This window comes from Oncorhynchus kisutch, linkage group LG22, assembly GCF_002021735.2.
Source record: "Oncorhynchus kisutch isolate 150728-3 linkage group LG22, Okis_V2, whole genome shotgun sequence".
NCBI classification, from domain to species: domain Eukaryota; kingdom Metazoa; phylum Chordata; class Actinopteri; order Salmoniformes; family Salmonidae; genus Oncorhynchus; species Oncorhynchus kisutch.
In genome coordinates, this window is record NC_034195.2 from 17,824,656 (window position 1) to 17,848,978 (window position 24,323).

The 24,323-nt window shown below is 50.0% G+C and overlaps 1 protein-coding gene across 1 annotated transcript in view; it reads left to right on the forward strand.

Moving 5' to 3' along the window:
• The first annotated feature begins 5,437 nt into the window (after nt 1–5,437).
• LOC116356395 (vegetative cell wall protein gp1-like) overlaps nt 5,438–24,323 on the forward strand; it is a 58,277-nt gene continuing 39,391 nt past the window's right edge. The window contains exons 1-5 of the mRNA XM_031802188.1: nt 5,438–5,624; nt 10,201–10,437; nt 10,540–10,643; nt 10,729–10,849; nt 10,955–10,989. Coding sequence (XP_031658048.1) covers nt 5,438–5,624; nt 10,201–10,437; nt 10,540–10,643; nt 10,729–10,849; nt 10,955–10,989 — 684 coding nt within the window. The remainder of the gene's footprint in view (nt 5,625–10,200; nt 10,438–10,539; nt 10,644–10,728; nt 10,850–10,954; nt 10,990–24,323) is intronic.

A 24,323-nucleotide genomic window follows, 5' to 3' on the forward strand; every position in this document is an offset into this window, starting at 1 on the left:
GTACACAATGTATCTTACATGTGGACATTATCAGAACAATGTTGTACTTACATTGGTAATGTGGCCAAAGTAGTAGAATGGAATGGAGTGGAAATGACCTTCCACTGAGTTGCATTATTTTCCAGAGAAGGCATAGAGCTCTGACTTGATTATCTGTTTTATGCCATAGCTATAATTTAACACATTTGCCACTAGAGATGTATTCATTTGTCAGTAGAAATGTGACAACATCCACTGAAGTAGCTAGCAAGTTTACTAGATAGCTAGTGCAGCTACATTGGTAACCAAACAAACAGACTTGCTAGCTTAGCTAACAAAACAATCATCCGAGCTTGCTATTATGAAAATTGAGTTCAACAATGCCAATACAATAATGTTTTCAATTCGACTTTAGCTTTCAAAACCAGCTCAAACATAGAACATCTAAGAATGAACTTCAAAGCTATTGAATTACACTACCAGTCAAGGGTTGGTCTTTATTTTTTACTATTTTCTACATTGTAGAATAATATTGAAGACATCAGAACTATGAAATAACACATATGGCATCATATAGTAATCAAAAAAGTGTTAAACAAATATTTATATTTGGGATTCTTCAAAGTAGCCACCCTTTCCCTTGATGACAGCTTTGCACAGATGGGATGGCGTATGGCTGGTAGCCATGCTGGTTAAGTGTGCCTTGAATTCTAAATAAATCACAGACAGTGTCACCAGCAAAGCACCCCCACATCATCACACCTCCTCCTCCATGCTTCACAGTGGGAACCACACATGTTGAGATCATCCATTCACCTACTCTGCGTCTCACAAAGACACGGCGGTTGGAACCAAAAATCTCACATTTGGACTCACCAGACCAAAGGACAGATTTCCACCAGTCTAATTTCATTTGCTGGTGTTTCTTGGCCCAAGCAAGTCTCTTCTTATTATTGGTGTCCTTTGGTAGTGTTTTTTTTTGCAAAAATTAGACCATGAAGGCTTGATTCACATAGTCTCCTCTGAACATTAGATGTTGAGATGTGTCTGTTACTTGAACCCTATGAAACATTTATTTGGGCTGCAATTTCTGAGGCTGGTAACTCCAATGAACTTATCCTCTGCAGCAGAGGAAACTCTGGGTCTTCCTTTCCTGTGGCGATCCTCATGAGAGACAGTTTCATCATAGCGCTTTATTGTTTTTGCGACTGCACTTGAAGAAACTTCCCTAAATTCTTGACATTTTAAGGATTGACTGATCTTCATGTCTTAAAGCAATGATGGACTGTCATTTCTCTTTGCTTACTTGAGCTGTCCTTGCCATAATACGGACTTGGTATTTTACCAAATAGGTCTATCTTCTGTATACCAACCCTACCTTGTTACAACACAACTGATTGGCTCAAATGCATTAAGAAGGAAAGACATTTCACAGGCACATCTGTTAAGGTGACTACCTCATGAAGCTGGTTGAGAGAATACCAAGAGTGTACAAGCTGTCATCAAGACAAAGGGTGGCTACTTTGAAGAATCTCAAATCTCAATTTGCTTAACACTTTTTTGGTTACTACATGATTCCACATGCGTTACGTGGTAGTGGTGTGTGTTAGAGTGAACGTCATTGAGACCAAGCAGCCAGTGATCCATCTCCAGTATATTGGCCTTAACGCCTTTTCTCCACAGCCTGTGAACTGCAACACCTGCTTTATAATAAACACACCTGCAGCTAGAACAGCCATGAAATACACAGCATGACTGGAGGAGAGGAGCAAACCAAGGGCCCGTCCCCAATGGCACCATATTCCCTATACAGTGAACTCCTTTTGACCATGGTCCGTAAGGGCTCTGGTTTAAAAGTAGTGCACCATGTAGGGAATAGGGCTTGGGATGCAGACCAATACAGTCACACAGGAAAATCTGTTAAAGATGACTGTCCAGTATTATTGGAGTAGCGTGCGACTGGAGAGGAGAAAAATGACTCAATTGCTCGCAACACCACCACACCCAAACTTTCAGCAGCTCGAGCCTAAACACACATGCTCTTTATAACAATTAAACCGAAATGAAGGAACAGAGAAGGAAAATGCTCTGCTGGAGAAATCACTGGCTTTCTGTCCAAGCAGCGATTACCCTTCAAGAGAGCCACAGCTCAGTGGAGACTGGAGAAAGAGGCAGCTGGAGAGGGATAATGCCCAATAATTGGTTGATTCACTGTGGCTGTTTATTTGACTGTGATAATGGAAAGGGATCAGTGACAGGTCCAACGCTGGCTCCAAGTGGAGCCGGTGCTGGTGTTGGTGCTGATGTTATGCAGAGCAGCAGAGAGAGAGGCTGGTCCAGTGGAAAGTCACACTAGTACAGCACTTCTCTAGCAGAACCCAGAGGGAGAGGAAATGAGCAGGGGGCTAGAGGACTATAGCAGATGGGGACAAGTGGAGCAGGGTAGTACGGAGCGGGGAAGTAGGGGAATTACTGATAGAGCAGCTGGTAGAGGAGGAGGGGAAGAGTGGAGAAAGGGGAGGAGAGCAGCAGTGGCGTTGAAAAGCTCCAGAGATTTACTGCTCCCAGATGTGGGGAGGACGTGTGTGTGTGTGTTTGTGTGTGTGTGTGTGTGTGTACGTTCGTGCGTGCGTGCAATGGCCTCTGGCTGGATGGTTGGCGTGCAGTCCCCTGGCTCTGAAGCCCTCTCGCCGTTAAGTGTAGTCAGTCACGCAGGCAGCAGACACACAAACACAGGCAAGTCATTAGGGTGCAGGACCTGATAGTCAGGCCTGCAGGCCGTTCATCACCTAATAGACGGACATGACAGGGAACACAGAGTGAGGACGCGCGCTCCTTATCGCCAGGGGCCCCAGCTAAATACAAGCCACCTGTAGAGTCAGCTCCGAGGACACTCTACAGGGAAAATATGGAGCTGAGCTCGCCGTGTAACCTGACACAGCACACACACACACTCTCTCGCATACGCTCTCTCCAGTCCCTGCTCTGACAAATACACACACAAAATGACGATCACGCTCCACAACCAATGCCCCTAAAACACACATAAGCACACACGCTCCACAACCAATGCCCCTAAAACACACATAAGCACACACGCTCCACAACCAATGCCCCTAAAACACACATAAGCACACACGCTCCACAACCAATGCCCCTAAAACACACATAAGCACACACGCTCCACAACCAATGCCCCTAAAACACACATAAGCACACACGCTCCACAACCAATGCCCCTAAAACACACATAAGCACACACGCTCCACAACCAATGCCCCTAAAACACACATAAGCACACACGCTCCACAACCAATGCCCCTAAAACACACATAAGCACACACGCTCCACAACCAATGCCCCTAAAACACACATAAGCACACACGCTCCACAACCAATGCCCCTAAAACACACATAAGCACACACGCTCCACAACCAATGCCCCTAAAACACACATAAGCACACACGCTCCACAACCAATGCCCCTAAAACACACATAAGCACACACGCTCCACAACCAATGCCCCTAAAACACACATAAGCACACACGCTCCACAACCAATGCCCCTAAAACACACATAAGCACACACGCTCCACAACCAATGCCCCTAAAACACACATAAGCACACACGCTCCACAACCAATGCCCCTAAAACACACGCTCCTCTAAGTGCACTAACTTGTTGCAGGTTTCTGTCCTCTCTTTTGATTTTTATTGTAAGTGTAACAATATTCGCCACATAATAAAATGCCTTTTACGGCCCCCCGCTCATCAGAAGGGGCCCCTGGTACCGAGTACAGATATCACTGCACCACTCACTGCAGTGCCCCGCGCAGCTTTTATGATAATTCATCACATATGACTCCATATTTCTCATATAAAAATCAATTAAACGGTTAAATCTGACTTCCAGTCAACCTTTTGTCCGCCAGTCAACCATAGCCACCCCAATGAGAAACCAAGAAGTAAAAAAAAATAAAAAATTGCTCTGCAAAACCCACGTAAATGCTGGTTTAGTGTTGAAATGGGGATATCTGTTCACTGCCAATATAGGGCTAGGGGTAAAGAGAGAGGAGGGTAAGTAAGTATACTGTTTTTGCTTTTTTGCTTTCTGCCAGGCCTAAACCTTCCTTCCATGCTTTCGCCCATTGTTCTTAGATAGACGGTTGATAAACAGAGTGTAGCAAGTCAAATCTCTAACTATCTCACTGTGTTATCCTGGTGGAGCTACAAGGTAGGAGGACGCAGGGGAAAGCAACAGGCCCTTATTATCCTCTGTGATTAGACACTGGCACAGAAGGCCTGCTGGTACTATATCATCGGAGGACTTGAAAGTACATCTGCGTGACTGAAGCTAAAACAGAGCCGAGATTCAACAGAATATCACAAGTTCCTGATTTAATCTCATAATAGTTGGCCTTTAATGTTTAAATTCAAGACATATGTTCTTTTGACTTGGGTTCTTTTCTACGTCTTGTGCACGTCTCTGAGGGCAGGACAAAGAGAGGAAACTGTGTGTGGATGAGATGTGTTCTTGGGATTGATTCACTCTCTGGTTTAGTTGTTAAGGGAAGCTTAGACAAAACAGTCACACTTGATTCAATTACTACTGACCTCCTGAAAATGACAAATGATGATTGTAAAAGATGACAGATTTTCTTCAATTCATAGTTAGAATCCCAACATCCTTGGCAGTCATTCCCCTGTGAGAACCAAAAACATGTCTCTCACTCTCGTCATATGACACACACACACACACACACACACACGATTGCTCTGCCACACCACATTCTCCCGCACACAATCGACCCGGATATTAATTTGCGACAGTGTGAGTGTTATGACTGAGAGGAAGCGATGGGATTTGACTAAAGCAACACCCCCAGCAGTGACCCAGTGTCCCATGTAGCCAGTGATATGAACACAAAGCCAAATCAAGGTTTCACACGAGGACAGATATACTGTTGACAGAACATACACATACAGTAGTTGATGCTTTTTTTTGTGTTTGTGTGTCTCTCAAACAAAATGGTTGCCATGTCCCTTCATACAGTCAGTCAGAGTCAGCGTGGCCTGAGATGGCTGGCAGGCTAGGGGAGCTAGCTACAGTAGCAGTGTGTCTCTCCCTGTCACCACAGTGTCACCTAGCTCGGCGAGATTAACCCAGTGATAACACAGAGGCAGGGTCACAGCCAACAGCCATAATGCTGTTCCCTCTGGCTGGTGTGGCACCGTGTGACAGGATGTCTTCTCATTGTTTCTGGCCAAGGGAGATATTGTCCCTGGGACCAGAGATAGAGACAACTTCAACATCCTTTATGAAACTGGGTCGTTTTTTTTGCACTGCGGTAGTTACTGTAGCTCATTAGGTATCGTTGGTAAGATCAACTAGAGTTGTGAGGTCAAGGCATTAGGAAAACCACACAAATGACGATGATGATAATGGTAATGCTGACGATGATGGTGGTGGTGGTGATGATGATGGTGGTGAGGATGAGGGTGGTGATGATGAAGATGGTGAAGACGAAGGCCCACGATGAAGATGACAACAAAGATGATGATGACGAGAACAATAACAATAATAATATTAGGGCTATAAATGTCATCATCAAAAAATCTGGCTATCTGTCTCAGCACTATCTGTGTAATCCTACGAGTCATTAACCAAAGACTTTGACCAGGGGTTCAAATCCGAGTCTTGAGTATAGCATGCATGGGGCTGGAGTCTGTCAGCGGTTGTCAGAGTGAAGTCTGAGGAGTGAATGGGTCCCTGTTGGAAGTGGTTACTGGACAGAGACAAGTGACACAGCCCAGGCCACTCCATTACACTGACAGAAAGGTTGGCTCCAGAGATCTCTGTTCCATTATTTAAGCAGCCCAGGGGCCATGATGAGCCCAGCTGCAATCAGACGCAGGTTAGTGTTTTTAGTCATGAATCATGTACAGGAGGCAGCTCTGCGGAGTGGTCACTAGCTTACATAGCCAAAAAGTAATCAAATGTTCAACCTAACCCTAACCATACTGCTAACCCTAATGCCTAACCCTAAATCTTAAAAGCTAATACCTTTTTTTTAATGCATTTTTACAATATAGACTATTTTGTCTTTGCAGCTGGCCTATCCAAGGGGAAATCACTCAGTTCTGCCTGCAGGACAAGACTCATGACAATAAACGTCAACCTGTGGCTGCACATCTCATGGAGGCTTGTCACAATGTCAGCTTTCTGAGATACATTGCTATGGAACATGTTAAGACTCCTCAGAAGGGGGAGATACTGATAATCTATTACTGAGAAGAGAAATGTATTGGATTCCCTGTTTGTCCGCCATGTCTCCTAAAGGTCTGAACTAGAGGTCAACCGATTATGATTTTTCAACATCGGTACCGATGCCGATTATTGGAGGACAAAAAAAGTCGATGCCGATTAATCGGCCAATTTGTAATATGTATATATATATATACACATTTTTGGAAATAATGACAATTGCAACAATGCTGAATGAACACTTTTATTTTAACTTAATATAATACATATGGGCTTTTGGATGGGTGTTCTGAAGGTGATTCCACAGGTTGGTGGTATTTTTTGATTTAGCCGATGCTGACCCCATGCTTACATCTTTATCACAAATAAGACACCTTGCTTTCTCTGGTGCCAAATCCATGTAATAGTCCCACACTGGTGCTCTGCTTTTCTCTGCCATCTGTAAAACACACACACAGCTCTGAAGTGACAATGATACTGAAGAGTCTGCTTAGGAGACAAATACTCTCAACTGTTTGAATAAAAGTTTAAGTTACCTGTGATGAATGTTGAAAACAAAAACTGTAATTTCTATATGCAGGAAATCCTATTTTAATAATGGGCATGGTAAGAATTGACTACCACAGTGCGAGTCATAATTCCCATGACAATTTCTAGCAAAATCTGAAAAGTGGTTCCTTCATTCATTTATTCCATAGGATATTTTTAGATTCACTTAAAATAAGGTCTGTGTTTCGTGTAAGCTTACACCACCTTGCCAATTGTATAACTGTGTAGATATCCATAGGACAAAGTAACTGATCAATATTGGCTAAATATAAGCGACGATCATTGTTTTTGTAGAGTTGATTTATTAAAATATGTTGACAAACATACTTATCCTAGTGAGATGTACACGGGTATCAAAACGCAGAGGCGGTTTAAGAATGCACGAAACACAGACCTGATTGGAAGTAGATCAAGACATTCTCTATGGAAGACATGAACGGTAAAATAACGAAGGAACCCCTTTCAAGTTCAGCCGCAAGTTATTACAGGAATTATAACACGTCTGCTATTTCTCTCTAAACCATATACCTTTGACTATTACGAGCCTGCTGCTGCCTACCAACCCTCAGTCAGACTGCTCTATCAAATGTCAAATACTAGCCTTAGGTCAAATCCGGTAACAATCACCTCGAAAACAAAACGTTTATTCCGTTCCGTATTTTATCTAACAGGTGGCATCCATGAGTCTAAATATTCCTGTTACATTGCACAACCTTCAATGTTATGTCATAATTATGTAAAACTCTGGCAAATAAGTTCGCAAAGAGCCAGGCGGCCCAAACAGTTGCATATACACTAACTCTGCATGCAATGAACGCAAGAGAAGTGACACAATTTCACCTGGTTAATATTGTCTGCTAACCTGGATTTATTTTAGCTAAATATGCAGGTTTAAAAATATATACTTGTGTATTGATTTTAAGAAAGGCATTGATGTTTAAGGTTAAGAACACATTGGAGCAACGACAGTCGTTGATTGATTGTTTTTTATAAGATAAGTTTAATGCTAGCTAGCAACTTACCTTGGCTTACTGCATTCGCGTAACAGGCAGCCTCCTCGTAGGGCAGGTGATTAGAGCGTTGGACTAGTTAACTGTAAGGTTGCAAGATTATATCCCCCGAGCTGACAAGGTAAAAATCTGTCGTTCTGCCTCGTTCCTAGGCCGTCATTGAAAATAAGAATGTGTTCTTAACTGACTTGCCTAGTTAAATAAAGATTAAATAAAGGTGTAAAAAAAAAATTGGGGAAAGAAATCGTCAATCATCGGCGGCCAAAAATACAGATTTCCGATTATTATGAAAACTTGAAATCGGCCCTAATTAATCGGCCATTCCGATTAATCGGTCGACCTCTAGTCTGAACCAATAGTTTGATATCAGACCATTTCTCACATAAATATGTTACGTTGATTTGTCCTGCCATCCAGGTCTCATTTTGTACATGCATATATTTGACTTTCTGTAACTACTACATGTGCCCATTGATATCAAATTACTAGAGGTACACAAGTTGTTTTTGAAATAGGTCACTGTAATTATATCTGCAGCCACTGTGCGTTCTGCGGGTAATGGTCATTTGGGCGGGTATTCCAACAGTTTCCAAATTAGTCTTCTTTTTATTTGTTATTTTTTACTGTTGCCTAGATCAGTGTTTTCCAACCCTGGTCCTGGAGTACCCCCAACAGTACACAAACACACCTCATTCCTCTCACTGAGGGCTTGATGATTAGTTGACAAGTTGAATCAGGTGTGCTTGTCCAGGGTTACAATAACAATGTGTACTGTTGCGGGTACTCGAGGGCCACAGATGGGGATACACTGGCCTAGGTTTTTAACGTGGACCGATTTGTTTGTACATCATCCTTTATGACCCCATGCACCTCTGTGATGAATTATGATTGACTAGAGGCAAAAGTGAATTGAATTGTTTCCACACCCACCACGCGTCATCTGCATAATGGCCATGTGAGGTGAAATGTGTACTGTATATCACAGGAGGTTGGTGGTACCTTGATTGGGGAGGACGGGCTTGTGGTAATGGCTGGAGTGGAATTAGTGGAATGGTATCAAATACATGGTTTCCATGTGTTCCATTTTGCTCTGTTCCAGTCATTTATTATGAGCCATCCTCCCCTCAGCTGGTGTATATTTTGGGATGGATTGGAATTGGATAAACAGTCTGCCTTCCTGTTCTTTGCAAATAAACGTCAACCTGCCAATCAGGCAGTCGCGTGAACGGATGGACAGACAGACTGCGAGAGGAGCAGGCACACACACACATGCACACACAGAGTTTCCTATCCCTGCATGAGCTGTGCAGTGTCCGCCATCTGCCCCTGCTACAAGACAACAAAACAAGCCTCCATAATACTTACAGTATACTGAAGACAGGACATTCATAAAGGAGCTTGGTCCAGTGAGGAAAGAGCTGCCCGCCTTCCAGGGGTTTGACCTGCTCAAACCGGAGTGTGTGTGTGTGTGTCAGAAAGTGTCTGCGGCTACGAGTGAGTGTGTGTAAGGATCCGTGTTTTTGGAGGGGGGGTTCACACAGACCCCCACAATGCCAGTCCGTCTGAGTGGAAAATCTCATCACAATGGACCAGCTCTGGCTTTAACAAAGCTCACCCGTCTGCTTTCCGCCCCAGTAAGACTCTAACAGAGGCCCAGTGCTGCTCGGCCTGTCCTCCCTGTCCCCCCGCCAATCTGTTTTTCTTTCTCTGCACTATCAGACCAGCTCATCTCACCTCTGCACTGGGCCTGGGACCAGCCAGCTAAAGCCTATAGTCTACAGTCAATCCACTGCATAGGGATATAGTGCTCTGGTTCCTGTCAGATTTAGACAACATCCTAGGGCTAGCATAACAGCTTACCGGCCACTCAAATTAGAAAAACACAGAGATTGCAGATTCGGTGTCTTTAAATGATACAGCAATATGAGAAAGAGCCATACAGACATATGATCAAATCTACAGTGATGCAAACACTAAAGAACATCTGTAGGTTGTTCAACCGTCATCAGTCGTCTAACTGTCATCAGCCTCTAGTTCCAGAAGACACAGTGTGCCACGGCGAGGAGGATCTCCAATGGCCACAGGTGGTACCAATATGGTGCGTGTCATAACACTGTCACAGGACCAGATCAAGCCTTAAAACAGATGCTGTCAGAGTAATGCTAGTGGATTCTATGCATCACCCAGGTGTAGTCAGAGGCCCAGGATCTCTCCTGCTGTGTGTGCATGTGTGTGACACCTGCAGCCCACCACTCTGTCGTGAGGCCCCTAGTGTGTGTGTGTGTGTGTGTGTGTGTGTGTCTCCGTGAGAATATGTTCCAGAAACTATCTGCCACACTTACTTATCCGGGCCTAGAGCCATGCCCCATTCTCCAGCCCCGTTCCCCATGCTCCAGCCCCGTCCCCCATGCCCCATGCTCCAGCCCTGTCCCCCATGCTCCAGCCCCGTCCCCCATGGTCCAGCCCCGTCCCCCATGGTCCAGCCCCGTCCCCCATGGTCCAGCCCCGTCCCCCATGCTCCAGCCCCGTCCCCCATTCTCCAGCCCCATCCCCCATGCTCCAGCCCCCCATTCTCCAGCCCCGTCCCCCATGCTCCAGCCCCGTACCCCATGCCCCAACCTCGTATCCCAAAGGTTTGGTTTTAGTGTGGATGGTGTTACAGTAAGTCCAGCCCCATCCCCCATGCCCCAACCTCGTACCCCAAAGGTGTGGTTTTAGTGTGGATGGTGTTACAGTAAGTCCAGCCCCGTCCCCCATGCTCCAGCCCCGTCCCCCATTCTCCAGCCCCGTCCCACATGCTCCAGCCCCGTCCCCCATGCCCCAACCTCGTATCCCAAAGGTTTGGTTTTAGTGTGGATGGTGTTACAGTAAGTCCAGCCCCATCCCCCATGCCCCAACCTCGTACCCCAAAGGTGTGGTTTTAGTGTGGATGGTGTTACAGTAAGTCCAGCCCCATCCCCCATGCTCCAGCCCCGTCCCCCATTCTCCAGCCCCGTCCCACATGCTCCAGCCCCGTCCCCCATGCCCCAACCTCGTATCCCAAAGGTGTGGTTTTAGTGTGGATGGTGTTACAGTAAGTCCATCCCCGTCCCCCATGCTCCAGCCCCGTCCCACATGCCCCATGCTCCAGCCCCGTCCCCCATGCTCCAGCCCCGTCCCCCATGCCCCAACCTCGTATCCCAAAGGTGTGGTTTTAGTGTGGATGGTGTTACAGTAAGTCCAGCCCCGTCCCCCATGCCCCAACCTCGTATCCCAAAGGTGTGGTTTTAGTGTGGATGGTGTTACAGTAAGTCCAGCTCCACTAAAAACAAACAGTTCCTTTAACGATGCAGCAGCAGGGATGATTTATAGCTGGGGTCCAGTCACAGACTAGTGGAAAGGCTGGTGCTCTTTCACTGTACTGTACAGCTTTGACTTGCATGGCCCCAAGGCATCCCATCCCAGCCCTCCCTCAGTCTCCCTGTACGTCTTCAACCAGAGCCTGAATTAAAGACACTTTTATATTATATTAAGGAGCTTGGATCATTATCTAGGGTCCATCAGGCTGTCCATTCAGCAGCATGCAGATAGACAGTCACAAGGCTTCCATTCTCCATCAAGCTGGTACTGTTTTCTCCCTTTTAAAAGATTAATTACACAGATGTTTCCTTGTTTTGCTGTTGGCTCTTTCGCACATTATATATCAAACAGAAAGTTTAAGCCTCTCTCTCTCTTTCTCTCTCTCTCTCTCTCATTTTGCGGTTGGCTAGATTTCACATTATATATCAAACAGAAAGTAAAGTCTGTCTCACTCTGGGAGCAATGTGTTTTTTGTTCATACTTACAGTGCATTCAGAACCCCTTGACCTTTTACACATTTTGCTACGTTACAGCCTTATTCTAAAATATATTAAATAGTTTTTTCCCGTTCATCAATCTACACACAATACCCCACAATGACATCATAATACCCCATAATGACAAAGTGAAAACAGGTTTTTAGAAGAAAAAAAATGGGAATATCAAATTTACATAAGTATTTAGACCCTTTAATCAGTATGCAGTGATTATAGCCTTGAAGCTTCTTGGGTATGACACAACAAGCTTGGCACACCTGTATTTGGGGAGTTTCTCCCATTCCTCTCTGCAGATCCTCTCAAGCTCTGTCAAGTTGGATGGGGAGCTTTGCTGCACAGCTATTTTCAGGTCTCTCCAGAGATGTTCGATCTGGTTCAAGTCCGGGCTCTGTCTGGGCCACTCAAGGACATTCAGAGATTTGTCCCAATCCACTCCTGCGTTGTCTTGGCTGTGTGCTTAGGGTCGTTGTCCTGTTGGAAGATGAACCTTCACCCCAGTCTGAGGTCCTGAGTGCTCTGGAGCAGGTTTTCGTCAAGGATCTCGCTGTACTTTTCTCCGTTCAATTCCCCTCTATCCTGACTAGTCTCTCAGTCCCTGCCACTGAAAAACATCCCCACAGCATGATGCAGCCATGCTTCATCATAGGGATGATGTCAGGTATTCTCCAGACATGACACTTTGCATTCAGGCCAAAGAGTTCAATCTTTCACCAGACCAGATAATCTTGTTTCTCATGGTCTCGTAACAAAATGTGGGAAAGTTCAAGGGGTCTGAATACTTTCCGAATGAGCGGTATGTACTGAATGTAGAGGGATCTGTAGATTACTATTTCGTCTCCCAGCGGACTTTCAAACAAACATGAATGTATTTTCTCAGATTTATCTGAGAAAATGAAAAAGAAAGTGGACCGACTGGTTTGGTATCGTTGGTAAATGATTTGATTTCATAAAGTGAAATGAACCTTGGCTGAACATTGGCTGCTCCTCCAGTGATGTCGATCTTGACTCATGTTCTGACTGATTGGGGCTGTAGGTTGGCTGACAGGGGTTTAAAGATACAGTAACACTGCAGACAACGGAAACCTGGACGTCTCTTCCATCCCCCAACGTGTGTAACTCAAACCTGAACCCCTGACTGTCAGGCCGACCTGTAATAGTAGCCTTGCCTTCACCAACGGTACCCGTCAAAACACACACACACACACACACACACACACACACACACACACACACACACACACACACACACACACACACACACACACACACACACACACACACACACACAATTGCAGCAGCAGCATCTATAATAGATGCCTGGAAACATATGCAGTGCCTGGGCCTCGAACAAGGAACAGGACCCTTTCTATACGGCCACTGGCCATATGGTGACCAGGACTCCTCTATGTGGTAATTGATGGTATCAGTCGGTGGAGACCCCTGTATCGGCAGAACGTACAGGATCCAAGTTGCAGTGAAGGGGGGGGGGGGGGGGGGGGGGGGGGGGGGCTAGTGTTTCAACCCTCCTCCTCCTTTCAGCCATTCATCCACATAAAGAGTTAGCTCCCGAGCCCACCACGCTGCCATCGTGCCTCCCTCCGCTGGCTGATAAAGGCTTGCCTGCTGGCCCAGACCCCCTCTCTCTGTGACTTCAAAGCCTCACGGTGGCTCTGCCTGGCTGGCTGGCCCACCTCTGCTGCTCTGTTTAACCCCCAGACTGAGCACTTTCGACTGGAGCACTGCTGAGCCAGATGGTACCCGCTCCCTGGAAAACACGCTACGCCAGATTGGGAGTGGGAAAAACACGACACCAGGGCGCTTTACGCCAGTGACCTCACAACAGCCACACTTTGGAGATGATTAACGGAAACCCCCATCAGTCAGATATAGAGTATGTTGGATTTGATAGGCGGAACAACTGTGAACATCAGAAAGCATGGCTCAACACATGCGAAAGGGTTGGAGGGAGTCCATTCAATGACTGTCTCAATAGGACAACTATAATAGACCCATGACAACGCCCCTCAATACCGTGGCTAGGAAAATCTCTAAAGCCTAGCCAGTTGATCTCGCTATGTGAATACAGAAAGACAGCATGAGCCAATGGAAAGTACACACACACACAGACAGACACACACACAGGACATCCCTTTTCTCAGGGTTTCATCCTTTCCCGTGTGAGTGTGAATTTTTCCACGGTTGTGTTCACCGCTCTCCACCGTCTCAGGAAAGAGAGGACAGGAAATAGGGGGAGTGTGACAGCATTGTAGAAGGAGAAGACAGGAGATATAAAACGTGTGCACTTGGTGGTGAACTTGACATTGTAAGCACTAAGTAGTCTGATGTCGCTAGCGAACCAGAATGGCCTCATCTTTAGGATTACACCCTTTCCTGTTAGAGCAGGTGTGTCCAACTCAATTCATGGAGGGCAATAGCGTCTGCTGGTTTTTGTTTTTCCTTGAAATTAAGACCTAGACGACCAGGTGAGGGGAGTTCCTTACTAATTAGGGACCTTAATTCATTCATCAAGTACGAGGGAAGAGCGAAAACCCCGCAGACACTCTGCACTCCGTGGAACAAGTTTGACACGTGTTAGAGAATGGGCATTCCAGAGATTCAGCTCCCCAAAAGGTGCCATACGAAACCCTGCTCTATTCTCCATGTAAATTGGAATGATCTGACAATCTATTAATCTGATCCGTTAAGTAAAAGTGTGCAGCAGCAGCAGCCACACAATGACTCTGGCAGGCTGCTCCTCTGTCTCTCCTCTCTGTCTCTCCTCTCTGTCTCTCCTCTCTGTCTCTCCTCTCTGTCTCTCCTCTCTGTCTCTCCTCTCTGTCTCGCCTCTCTGTCTCTCCTCTCTGTCTCTCCTCTCTGTCTCTCCTCTCTGTCTCTCCTCTCTGTCTCTCCTCTCTGTCGCTCCTCTGTCTCTCCTCTCTGTCTCTCCTCTCTGTCTCTCCTCTCTGTCGCTCCTCTGTCTCTCCTCTCTGTCTCTCCTCTCTGTCTCTCCTCTCTGTCGCTCCTCTGTCTCTCCTCTCTGTCTCTCCTCTCTGTCGCTCCTCTCTGTCGCTCCTCTGTCTCTCCTCTCTGTCTCTCCTCTCTGTCGCTCCTCTGTCTCTCCTCTCTGTCGCTCCTCTCTGTCTCTCCTCTCTGTCTCTCCTCTCTGTCTCTCCTCTCTGTCGCTCCTCTCTGTCGCTCCTCTCTGTCGCTCCTCTGTCTCTCCTCTCTGTCGCTCCTCTGTCTCTCCTCTCTGTCTCTCCTCTCTGTCTCTCCTCTCTGTCTCTCCTCTCTGTCGCTCCTCTGTCTCTCCTCTCTGTCTCTCCTCTCTGTCGCTCCTCTGTCTCTCCTCTCTGTCTCTCCTCTCTGTCTCTCCTCTCTGTCTCTCCTCTCTGTCTCTCCTCTCTGTCGCTCCTCTCTGTCGCTCCTCTGTCTCTCCTCTCTGTCTCTTCTCTCTGTCTCTCCTCTCTGTCGCTCCTCTGTCTCTCCTCTCTGTCTCTCCTCTCTGTCGCTCCTCTGTCTCTCCGCTCTGTCTCTCCTCTCCTCGCCGTCGCTCCTCTGTCTCTCCGTCGCTCCTCTGTCTCTCCTCTCTGTCGCTCCTCTCTGTCGCTCCTCTCTGTCTCTCCTCTCTGTCTCTCCTCTCTGTCTCTCCTATCTGTCGCTCCTCTCTGTCTCTCCTCTCTGTCTCTCCTCTCTGTCTCTCCTCTCCTCTGTCTCGCCTCTCTGTCTCTCCTCTCTGTCTCTCCTCTCTGTCTCTCCTCTCCTCTGTCTCGCCTCTCTGTCTCTCCTCTCTGTCGCTCCTCTGTCTCTCCTCTCTGTCTCTCCTCTCTGTCTCTCCTCTGTGTCTCTCCTCTCTGTCTCTCCTCTCTGTCTCTCCTCTCTGTCTCGCCTCTCTGTCTCTCCTCTCTGTCGCTCCTCTGTCTCTCCTCTCTGTCGCTCCTCTGTCTCTCCTCTCGGTCTCTCCTCTCTGTCTCTCCTCTCTGTCTCTCCTCTCTGTCTCTCCTCTCTGTCTCTCCGCTCTGTCTCTCCTCTCTGTCTCTCCTCTCTGTCGCTCCTCTGTCTCTCCTCTCTGTCGCTCCTCTGTCTCTACTCTCTGTCTCTCCTCTCTGTCGCTCCTCTTTCTCTCCGCTCTGTCTCTCCTCTCTGTCGCTCCTCTGTCTCTCCGCTCTGTCTCTCCTCTCTGTCTCTCCTCTCTGTCGCTCCTCTGTCTCTCCTCTCTGTCTCTCCTCTGTCTCTCCTCTCCTCTCCGTCGCTCCTCTGTCTCTCCTCTCTGTCTCTCCTCTCTGTCGCTCCTCTGTCTCTCCTCTGTCTCTCCTCTCTGTCTCTCCTCTCTGTCTCTCCTCTCCGTCGCTCCTCTGTCTCTCCTCTCTGTCTCTCCTCTCCTCTCCGTCGCTCCTCTGTCTCTCCTCTCTGTCTCTCCTCTCTGTCGCTCCTCTGTCTCTCCTCTCTGTCTCTCCTCTCTGTCGCTCCTCTGTCTCTCCGCTCTGTCTCTCCTCTCTGTCTCTCCTCTCTGTCTCTCCTCTCTGTCTCTCCTCTCCTCTCCGTCGCTCCTCTGTCTCTCCTCTCTGTCTCTCCTCTCTGTCGCTCCTCTGTCTCTCCTCTCTGTCTCTCCTCTCTGTCGCTCCTCTGTCTCTCCGCTCTGTCTCTCCTCTCTGTCTCTCCTCTCTGTCTCTCCTCTCTGTCTCTCCTCTCTGTCTCTCCTCTCTGTCGCTCCTCTGTCTCTCCTCTCTGTCTCTCCTCTGTCTCGCCTCTCTGTCTCTCCTCTCTGTCTCTCCTCTGTCTCGCCTCTCTGTCTCTCTCTCTGTCTCTCCTCTCTGTCTCTCCTCTCTGTCGCTCCTCTGTCTCTCCTCTCTGTCTCTCCTCTCTGTCTCTCCTCTCTGTCTCTCCTCTGTCTCGCCTCTCTGTCTCTCCTCTCTGTCTCTCCTCTCTGTCGCTCCTCTGTCTCTCCTCTCTGTCGCTCCTCTGTCTCTCCTCTCTGTCTCTCCTCTCTGTCTCTCCTCTCTGTCGCTCCTCTGTCTCTCCTCTCTGTCTCTCCTCTCTGTCGCTCCTCTGTCTCTCCTCTCTGTCTCTCCTCTCTGTCGCTCCTCTGTCTCTCCGCTCTGTCTCTCCTCTCCTCTCCGTCGCTCCTCTGTCTCTCCTCTCTGTCGCTCCGCTCTGTCGCTCCGCTCTGTCGCTCCTCTCTGTCTCTCCTCTCCTCTCCGTCGCTCCTCTGTCTCGCCTCTCTGTCTCTCCTCTCTGTCTCTCCGCTCTGTCTCTCCTCTCCTCTCCGTCGCTCCTCTGTCTCTCCTCTCTGTCTCTCCTCTGTCTCGCCTCTCTGTCTCTCCTCTCTGTCTCTCCTCTCTGTCTCTCCTCTCTGTCGCTCCTCTGTCTCTCCTCTCTGTCTCTCCTCTCTGTCTCTCCTCTCTGTCTCTCCTCTGTCTCGCCTCTCTGTCTCTCCTCTCTGTCTCTCCTCTCTGTCGCTCCTCTGTCTCTCCTCTCTGTCTCTCCTCTCTGTCGCTCCTCTGTCTCTCCTCTCTGTCTCTCCTCTCTGTCTCTCCTCTCTGTCGCTCCTCTGTCTCTCCTCTCTGTCTCTCCTCTCTGTCGCTCCTCTGTCTCTCCTCTCTGTCTCTCCTCTCTGTCGCTCCTCTGTCTCTCCGCTCTGTCTCTCCTCTCCTCTCCGTCGCTCCTCTGTCTCTCCTCTCTGTCGCTCCGCTCTGTCGCTCCTCTCTGTCTCTCCTCTCCTCTCCGTCGCTCCTCTGTCTCGCCTCTCTGTCTCTCCTCTGTCTCTCCGCTCTGTCTCTCCTCTCCTCTCCGTTGCTCCTCTGTCTCTCCTCTCTGTCTCTCCTCTCTGTCTCTCCTCTCTGTCTCTCTCCGCTCTGTCTCTCCTCTCTGTCGCTCCTCTCTGTCTCTCCTCTCTGTCTCTCCGCTCTGTCTCCCCTTTCTGTCGCTCCTCTATGTCTCTCCTCTATGTCTCTCCTCTCTGTCTCTCCTCTCTGTCTCTCCTCTCTGTCTCCCCTCTCTGTCGCTCCTCTGTCTCCCTGCTCTGTCTCTCCTCTCCTCTCCGTCGCTCCTCTGTCTCTCCTCTCTGTCCCTCCTCTCTGTCTCTCCTCTCTGTCGCTCCTCTGTCTCTCCTCTCTGTCTCTCCTCTCTGTCGCTCCTCTGTCTCTCCTCTCTGTCTCTCCTCTCTGTCTCTCCTCTCTGTCTCTCCTCTCTGTCTCTCCTCTCTGTCGCTCCTCTGTCTCTCCTCTCTGTCTCTTCTCTCTGTCTCTCCTCTCTGTCGCTCCTCTGTCTCTCCTCTCTGTCTCTCCTCTCTGTCGCTCCTCTGTCTCTCCGCTCTGTCTCTCCTCTATGTCTCTCCTCTCTGTCTCTCCTCTCTGTCGCTCCTCTGTCTCTCCTCTCTGTCTCTCCTCTGTCTCGCCTCTCTGTTTCTCCTCTCTGTCTCTCCTCTCTGTCACTCCTCTGTCTCGCCTCTCTGTCTCTCCTCTCTGTCTCTCCTCTCTGTCGCTCCTCTGTCTCTCCTCTCTGTCTCTCCTCTCTGTCTCTCCTCTGTCTCGCCTCTCTGTCTCTCCTCTCTGTCTCTCCTCTCTGTCGCTCCTCTGTCTCTCCTCTCTGTCTCTCCTCTCTGTCGCTCCTCTGTCTCTCCTCTCTGTCTCTCCTCTCTGTCTCTCCTCTCTGTCGCTCCTCTGTCTCTCCTCTCTGTCTCTCCTCTCTGTCGCTCCTCTGTCTCTCCTCTCTGTCTCTCCTCTCTGTCGCTCCTCTGTCTCTCCGCTCTGTCTCTCCTCTCCTCTCCGTCGCTCCTCTGTCTCTCCTCTCTGTCTCTCCTCTCTGTCTCTCCTCTCTGTCTCTCCGCTCTGTCTCTCCTCTCTGTCGCTCCTCTCTGTCTCTCCTCTCTGTCTCTCCGCTCTGTCTCCCCTTTCTGTCGCTCCTCTATGTCTCTCCTCTCTGTCTCTCCTCTCTGTCTCTCCTCTCTGTCTCTCCTCTCTGTCTCCCCTCTCTGTCGCTCCTCTGTCTCCCTGCTCTGTCTCTCCTCTCCTCTCCGTCGCTCCTCTGTCTCTCCTCTCTCTCTCTCCTCTCTGTCTCTCCTCTCTGTCGCTCCTCTGTTTCTCCTCTCTGTCTCTCCCCTCTGTCGCTCCTCTGTCTCTCCTCTCTGTCTCTCCTCTCTGTCTCTCCTCTCTGTCTCTCCTCTCTGTCTCTTCTCTCTGTCTCTCCTCTCTGTCGCTCCTCTGTCTCTCCTCTCTGTCTCTCCTCTCTGTCGCTCCTCTGTCTCTCCGCTCTGTCTCTCCTCTCCTCTCCGTCGCTCCTCTGTCTCTCCTCTCTGTCTCTCCTCTCTGTCGCTCCTCTGTCTCTCCTCTCTGTCTCTCCTCTCTGTCTCTCCTCTCTGTCTCTCCTCTCTGTCGCTCCTCTCTGTCTCTCCTCTCTGTCTCTCCTCTCTGTCTCTCCTCTCTGTCTCTCCTCTCTGTCTCTCCTCTCTGTCTCTCCTCTCTGTCTCTCCTCTCTGTCTCTCCTCTCTGTCTCTCCTCTCTGTCTCTCCTCTCCTCTGTCTCGCCTCTCTGTCTCTCCTCTCTGTCGCTCCTCTGTCTCTCCTCTCTGTCTCTCCTCTCTGTCTCTCCTCTGTGTCTCTCCTCTCTGTCTCTCCTCTGTGTCTCTCCTCTCTGTCTCTCCTCTCTGTCTCTCCTCTCTGTCTCTCCTCTCTGTCGCTCCTCTGTCTCTCCTCTCTGTCGCTCCTCTGTCTCTCCTCTCTGTCTCTCCTCTCTGTCTCTCCTCTCTGTCTCTCCTCTCTGTCTCACCTCTATGTCTCTCCTCTCTGTCGCTCCTCTGTCTCTCCTCTCTGTCGCTCCTCTGTCTCTCCTCTCTGTCTCTCCTCTCTGTCTCTCCTCTCTGTCTCTCCTCTCTGTCGCTCCTCTGTCTCTCCTCTCTGTCTCTCCTCTCTGTCTCTCCTCTGTCTCGCCTCTCTGTCTCTCCTCTCTGTCTCTCCTCTCTGTCTCTCTTCTGTCTCGCCTCTCTGTCTCTCCTCTCTGTCTCTCCTCTCTGTCTCTTCCTCTCTGTCGCTCCTCTGTCTCTCCTCTCTGTCTCTCCTCTCTGTCTCTCCTTTCTGTCTCTCCTCTGTCTCGCCTCTCTGTCTCTCCTCTCTGTCTCTCCTCTCTGTCGCTCCTCTGTCTCTCCTCTCTGTCTCTCCTCTCTGTCGCTCCTCTGTCTCTCCTCTCTGTCTCTCCTCTCTGTCTCTCCTCTCTGTCGCTCCTCTGTCTCTCCTCTCTGTCTCTCCTCTCTGTCGCTCCTCTGTCTCTCCTCTCTGTCTCTCCTCTCTGTCGCTCCTCTGTCTCTCCTCTCCTCTCCGTCGCTCCTCTGTCTCTCCTCTCTGTCGCTCCGCTCTGTCGCTCCGCTCTGTTGCTCTACTCTGTCGCTCCTCTCCTCTCCGTCGCTCCTCTGTCTCGCCTCTCTGTCTCTCCTCTCTGTCGCTCCTCTGTTCTCTCCGCTCTGTCTCTCCTCTCCTCTCCGTCGCTCCTCTGTCTCTCCTCTCTGTCTCTCCTCTCTGTCTCTCCTCTCTGTCTCTCCGCTCTGTCTCTCCTCTCTGTCGCTCCTCTCTGTCTCTCCTCTCTGTCTCTCCACTCTGTCTCCCCTTTCTGTCGTTCCTCTATGTCTCTCCTCTATGTCTCTCCTCTCTGTCTCTCCTCTCTGTCTCTCCTCTCTGTCTCGCCTCTCTGTCGCTCCTCTGTCTCCCTGCTCTGTCTCTCCTCTCCTCTCCGTCACTCCTCTGTCTCTCCTCTCTGTCTCTCCTCTCTGTCTCTCCTCTCTGTCGCTCCTCTGTCTCTCCGCTCTGTCTCTCCTCTCCTCTCCGCGCTCCTCTGTCTCTCCTCTCTGTCTCTCCTCTCTGTCTCTCCGCTCTGTCTCTCCTCTCTGTCGCTCCTCTCTGTCTCTCCTCTCTGTCTCTCCTCTCTGTCTCTCCGCTCTGTCTCCCCTCTCTGTCTCTCTCTGTCTCTCCTCTGTCCTCCTCTCTGTCTCTCCTCTCTGTCTCTCCTCTCTGTCTCTCCTCTCTGTCTCTCCCTCTGTCTCTCTCTCTCTGTCGCTCCTCTGTCTCTCCTCTCTGTCTCTCCTATCTGTCGCTCCTCTGTCTCTCATCTCTGTCTCTCCTCTCTGTCGCTCCTGTCTCTCCTCTCTGTCTCTCCGCTCTGTCTCTCCTCTGTCTCTCCTCTCTGTCTCTCCGCTCTGTCGCTCCTCTCTGTCTCTCCTCTCTGTCTCTCCTCTCTGTCTCTCCTCTCTGTCGCTCCTCTGTCTCTCCTCTCTGTCTCTCCTCTCTGTCTCTCCTCTCTGTCGCTCCTCTGTCTCTCCTCTCTGTCTCTCCTCTCTGTCTCTCCTCTCTGTCTCTCCTCTCTGTCTCTCCTCTCTGTCGCTCCTCTGTCTCTCCTCTCTGTCTCTCCTCTCTGTCTCTCCTCTCTGTCTCTCCGTTCTGTCTCTCCTCTCTGTCTCTCCTCTATGTCTCTCCTCTCTGTCGCTCCTCTCGCTCTCCTCTATGTCTCTCCGCTCTATCGCTCCTCTCTGTCGCTCCTCTCTGTCTCTCCATTCTGTCGCTCCTCTCTGTCTCTCCTCTCTGTCTCTCGTCTCTGTCTCTCGTCTCTCCTCTATGTCTCCCTGCTCTGTCTCTCCTCTCCTCTCTGTCTCTCCGTTCTGTCTCTCCTCTTTGTCTCTCCTCTCTGTCTCTCCGCACTGTCTTTCCGCTCTGTCGCTCCTCTGTCTCTCCGCTCTGTCTCTCCTCTCTGTCACTCCTCTCTGTCTCTCCTCTCTGTCTCTCCTCTCCGCTCTGTCGCTCCTCTGTCTCTCCGCTCTGTCTCTCCTCTCCTCTCTGTCTCTCCGTTCTGTCTCTCCTCTTTGTCTCTCCTCTCTGTCTCTCCTCTCTGTCTCTCCTCTCTGTCTCTCCTCTCTGTCTCTCCTCTCTGTCTCTCCTCTATGTCTCTCATCTCTTTATCTCCTCTCTGTATCTCCTCTCTGTATATCTCCTCTCTGTCTCTCCTCTCCGCTCTGTCGCTCCTCTGTCTCTCCGCTCTGTCTCTCCTCTCTGTCGCTCCTCTCTGTCTCTCCTCTCTGTCTCTCCGCCTCTGTCTCCCCTTTCTTGTCGCTCCTCTATGTCTCTCCTCTATGTCTCTCCTCTCTGTCTCTCCTCTCTGTCTCTCCTCTCTGTCTCCCCTCTCTGTCGCTCCTCTGTCTCCCTGCTCTGTCTCTCCTCTCCTCTCCGTCGCTCCTCTGTCTCTCCTCTCTGTCTCTCCTCTCTGTCGCTCCTCTGTCTCTCCGCTCTGTCTCTCCTCTCCTCTCCGTCGCTCCTCTGTCTCTCCTCTCTGTCTCTCCTCTCTGTCTCTCCTCTCTGTCTCTCCGCTCTGTCTCTCCTCTCTGTCGCTCCTCTCTGTCTCTCCTCTCTGTCTCTCCGCTCTGTCTCCCCTCTCTGTCGCTCCTCTGTCTCTCCTCTATTGTCTCTCCTCTCTGTCTCTCCTCTCCTGTCTCTCCTCTATGTCTCTCCTCTATGTCTCTCCTCTCTGTCTCTCCTCTCTGTCTCTCCTCTAGTCTCTCCTCTCTGTCTCTCCTCTCTGTCCCTCTCTCTCTCTCTGTCCTCCGCTCTGTCGCTCCTCTCTGTCGCTCCTCTCTGTCTCTCCATTCTGTCTGTCCTCTCCTCTCTGCTCTCCTCTCTGTCTCTCGTCTCTGTCTCTCGTCTCATGTCTCTGCTCTATGTCTCTCCTCTCTGTCTCCCTGGCTCTGTACTCCTCCCTCTCCTCGTCTGTTCTCTCCGCTCTGTCGCTCCTCTCTGTCGCTCCTCTCTGTCTCTCCTCTCTGTCTCTCCGCTCTGTCTCCCCTCTCTGTCCGCTCCTCTATGTCTCTCCTCTATGTCTCTCCTCTCTGTCTCTCCTCTCTGTCTCTCCTCTCTGTCTCTCCTCTCTTCTCTCCTCTCTGTCGCTCCTCTCTGTCCTCTCCTCTCTTCTCTGTCTCTCCTCTCTGTCTCTCCTCTCTGTCGCTCCTCTGTCTCTCATCTCTGTCTCTCCTCTCTGCTGTCGCTCCTCTGTCTCTCCTCTCTGTCTCTCCGCTCTGTCTCTCCTCTCTGTCTCTCCGCTCTGTCGCTCCTCTCTGTCTCTCCTCTCTGTCTCTCCTCTCTGTCTCTCCTCTCTGTCGCTCCTCTGTCTCTCCTCTCTGTCTCTCCTCTCTGTCTCTCCTCTCTGTCGCTCCTCTGTCTCTCCTCTCTGTCTCTCCTCTCTGTCTCTCCTCTCTGTCTCTCCTCTCTGTCGCTCCTCTGTCTCTCCTCTCTGTCTCTCCTCTCTGTCTCTCCTCTCTGTCTCTCCGTTCTGTCTCTCCTCTCTGTCTCTCCTCTATGTCTCTCTCTCTGTCGCTCCTCTCTCTCTCCTCTATGTCTCTCCGCTCTGTCGCTCCTCTCTGTCGCTCCTCTCTGTCTCTCCATTCTGTCGCTCCTCTCTGTCTCTCCTCTCTGTCTCTCGTCTCTGTCTCTGTCTTCTCCTCTATGTCTCTCCTCTCTGTCTCCCTGCTCTGTCTCTCCTCTCCTCTCTGTCTCTCCGTTCTGTCTCTCCTCTTTGTCTCTCCTCTCTGTCTCTCCGCTCTGTCTTTCCGCTCTGTCGCTCCTCTGTCTCTCCTCTCTGTCTCTCCTCTCTGTCTCTCCTCTATGTCTCTCATCTCTTTATCTCCTCTCTGTATCTCCTCTCTGTATATCTCCTCTCTGTCTCTCCTCTCTGTCTCTCCTCTCCGCTCTGTCGCTCCTCTGTCTCTCCGCTCTGTCTCTCCTCTCCTCTCTGTCTCTCCGTTCTGTCTCTCCTCTTTGTCTCTCCTCTCTGTCTCTCCTCTCTGTCTCTCCGCTCTGTCTTTCCGCTCTGTCGCTCCTCTGTCTCTCCGCTCTGTCGCTCCTCTCTGTCTCTCCTCTCTGTCTCTCCTCTCTGTCTCTCCTCTCTGTCTCTCCTCTCCTCTCCTCTCTGTCTCTCCTCTGTCTCCCCTCTCTGTCTCTCCTCTCTGTCTCTCCTCTCTGTCGCTCCTCTCTGTCTCTCCTCTCTTTATCTCCTCTCTGTATCTCCTCTCTGTATATCTCCTCTGTCTCTCCTCTCTGTCTCTCCTCTCCTCTCTGTCTCTCCTCTCTGTCTCTCCTCTCCTCTCTGTCGCTCCTCTCCTCTCTGTCGCTCCTCTATGTCTCTCTATGTCTCTCCTCTCTTTATCTCCTCTCTGTATCTCCTCTCTGTGTATCTCCTCTCTGTCTCTCCTCTCTGTCGCTCCTCTCTGTCTCTCCTCTCTGTCTCTCCTCTCCTCTATGTCGCTCCTCTCCTCTGTCGCTCCTCTCTGTCTCTCCTCTCTGTCTCTCCTCTCTGTCTCTCCTCTCTGTCGCTCCTCTCTGTCTCTCCTCTCTGTCTCTCCTCTCTGTCTCTCCTCTCCGCTCTGTCGCTCCTCTGTCTCTCCGCTCTGTCTCTCCTCTCCTCTCTGTCTCTCCGTTCTGTCTCTCCTCTTTGTCTCTCCTCTCTGTCTCTCCTCTCTGTCTCTCCGCTCTGTCTTTCCGCTCTGTCGCTCCTCTGTCTCTCCGCTCTGTCGCTCCTCTCTGTCTCTCCTCTCTGTCTCTCCTCTCTGTCTCTCCTCTCTGTCTCTCCTCTCCTCTCCTCTCTGTCTCTCCTCTGTCTCCCCTCTCTGTCTCTCCTCTCTGTCTCTCCTCTCTGTCGCTCCTCTCTGTCTCTCCTCTC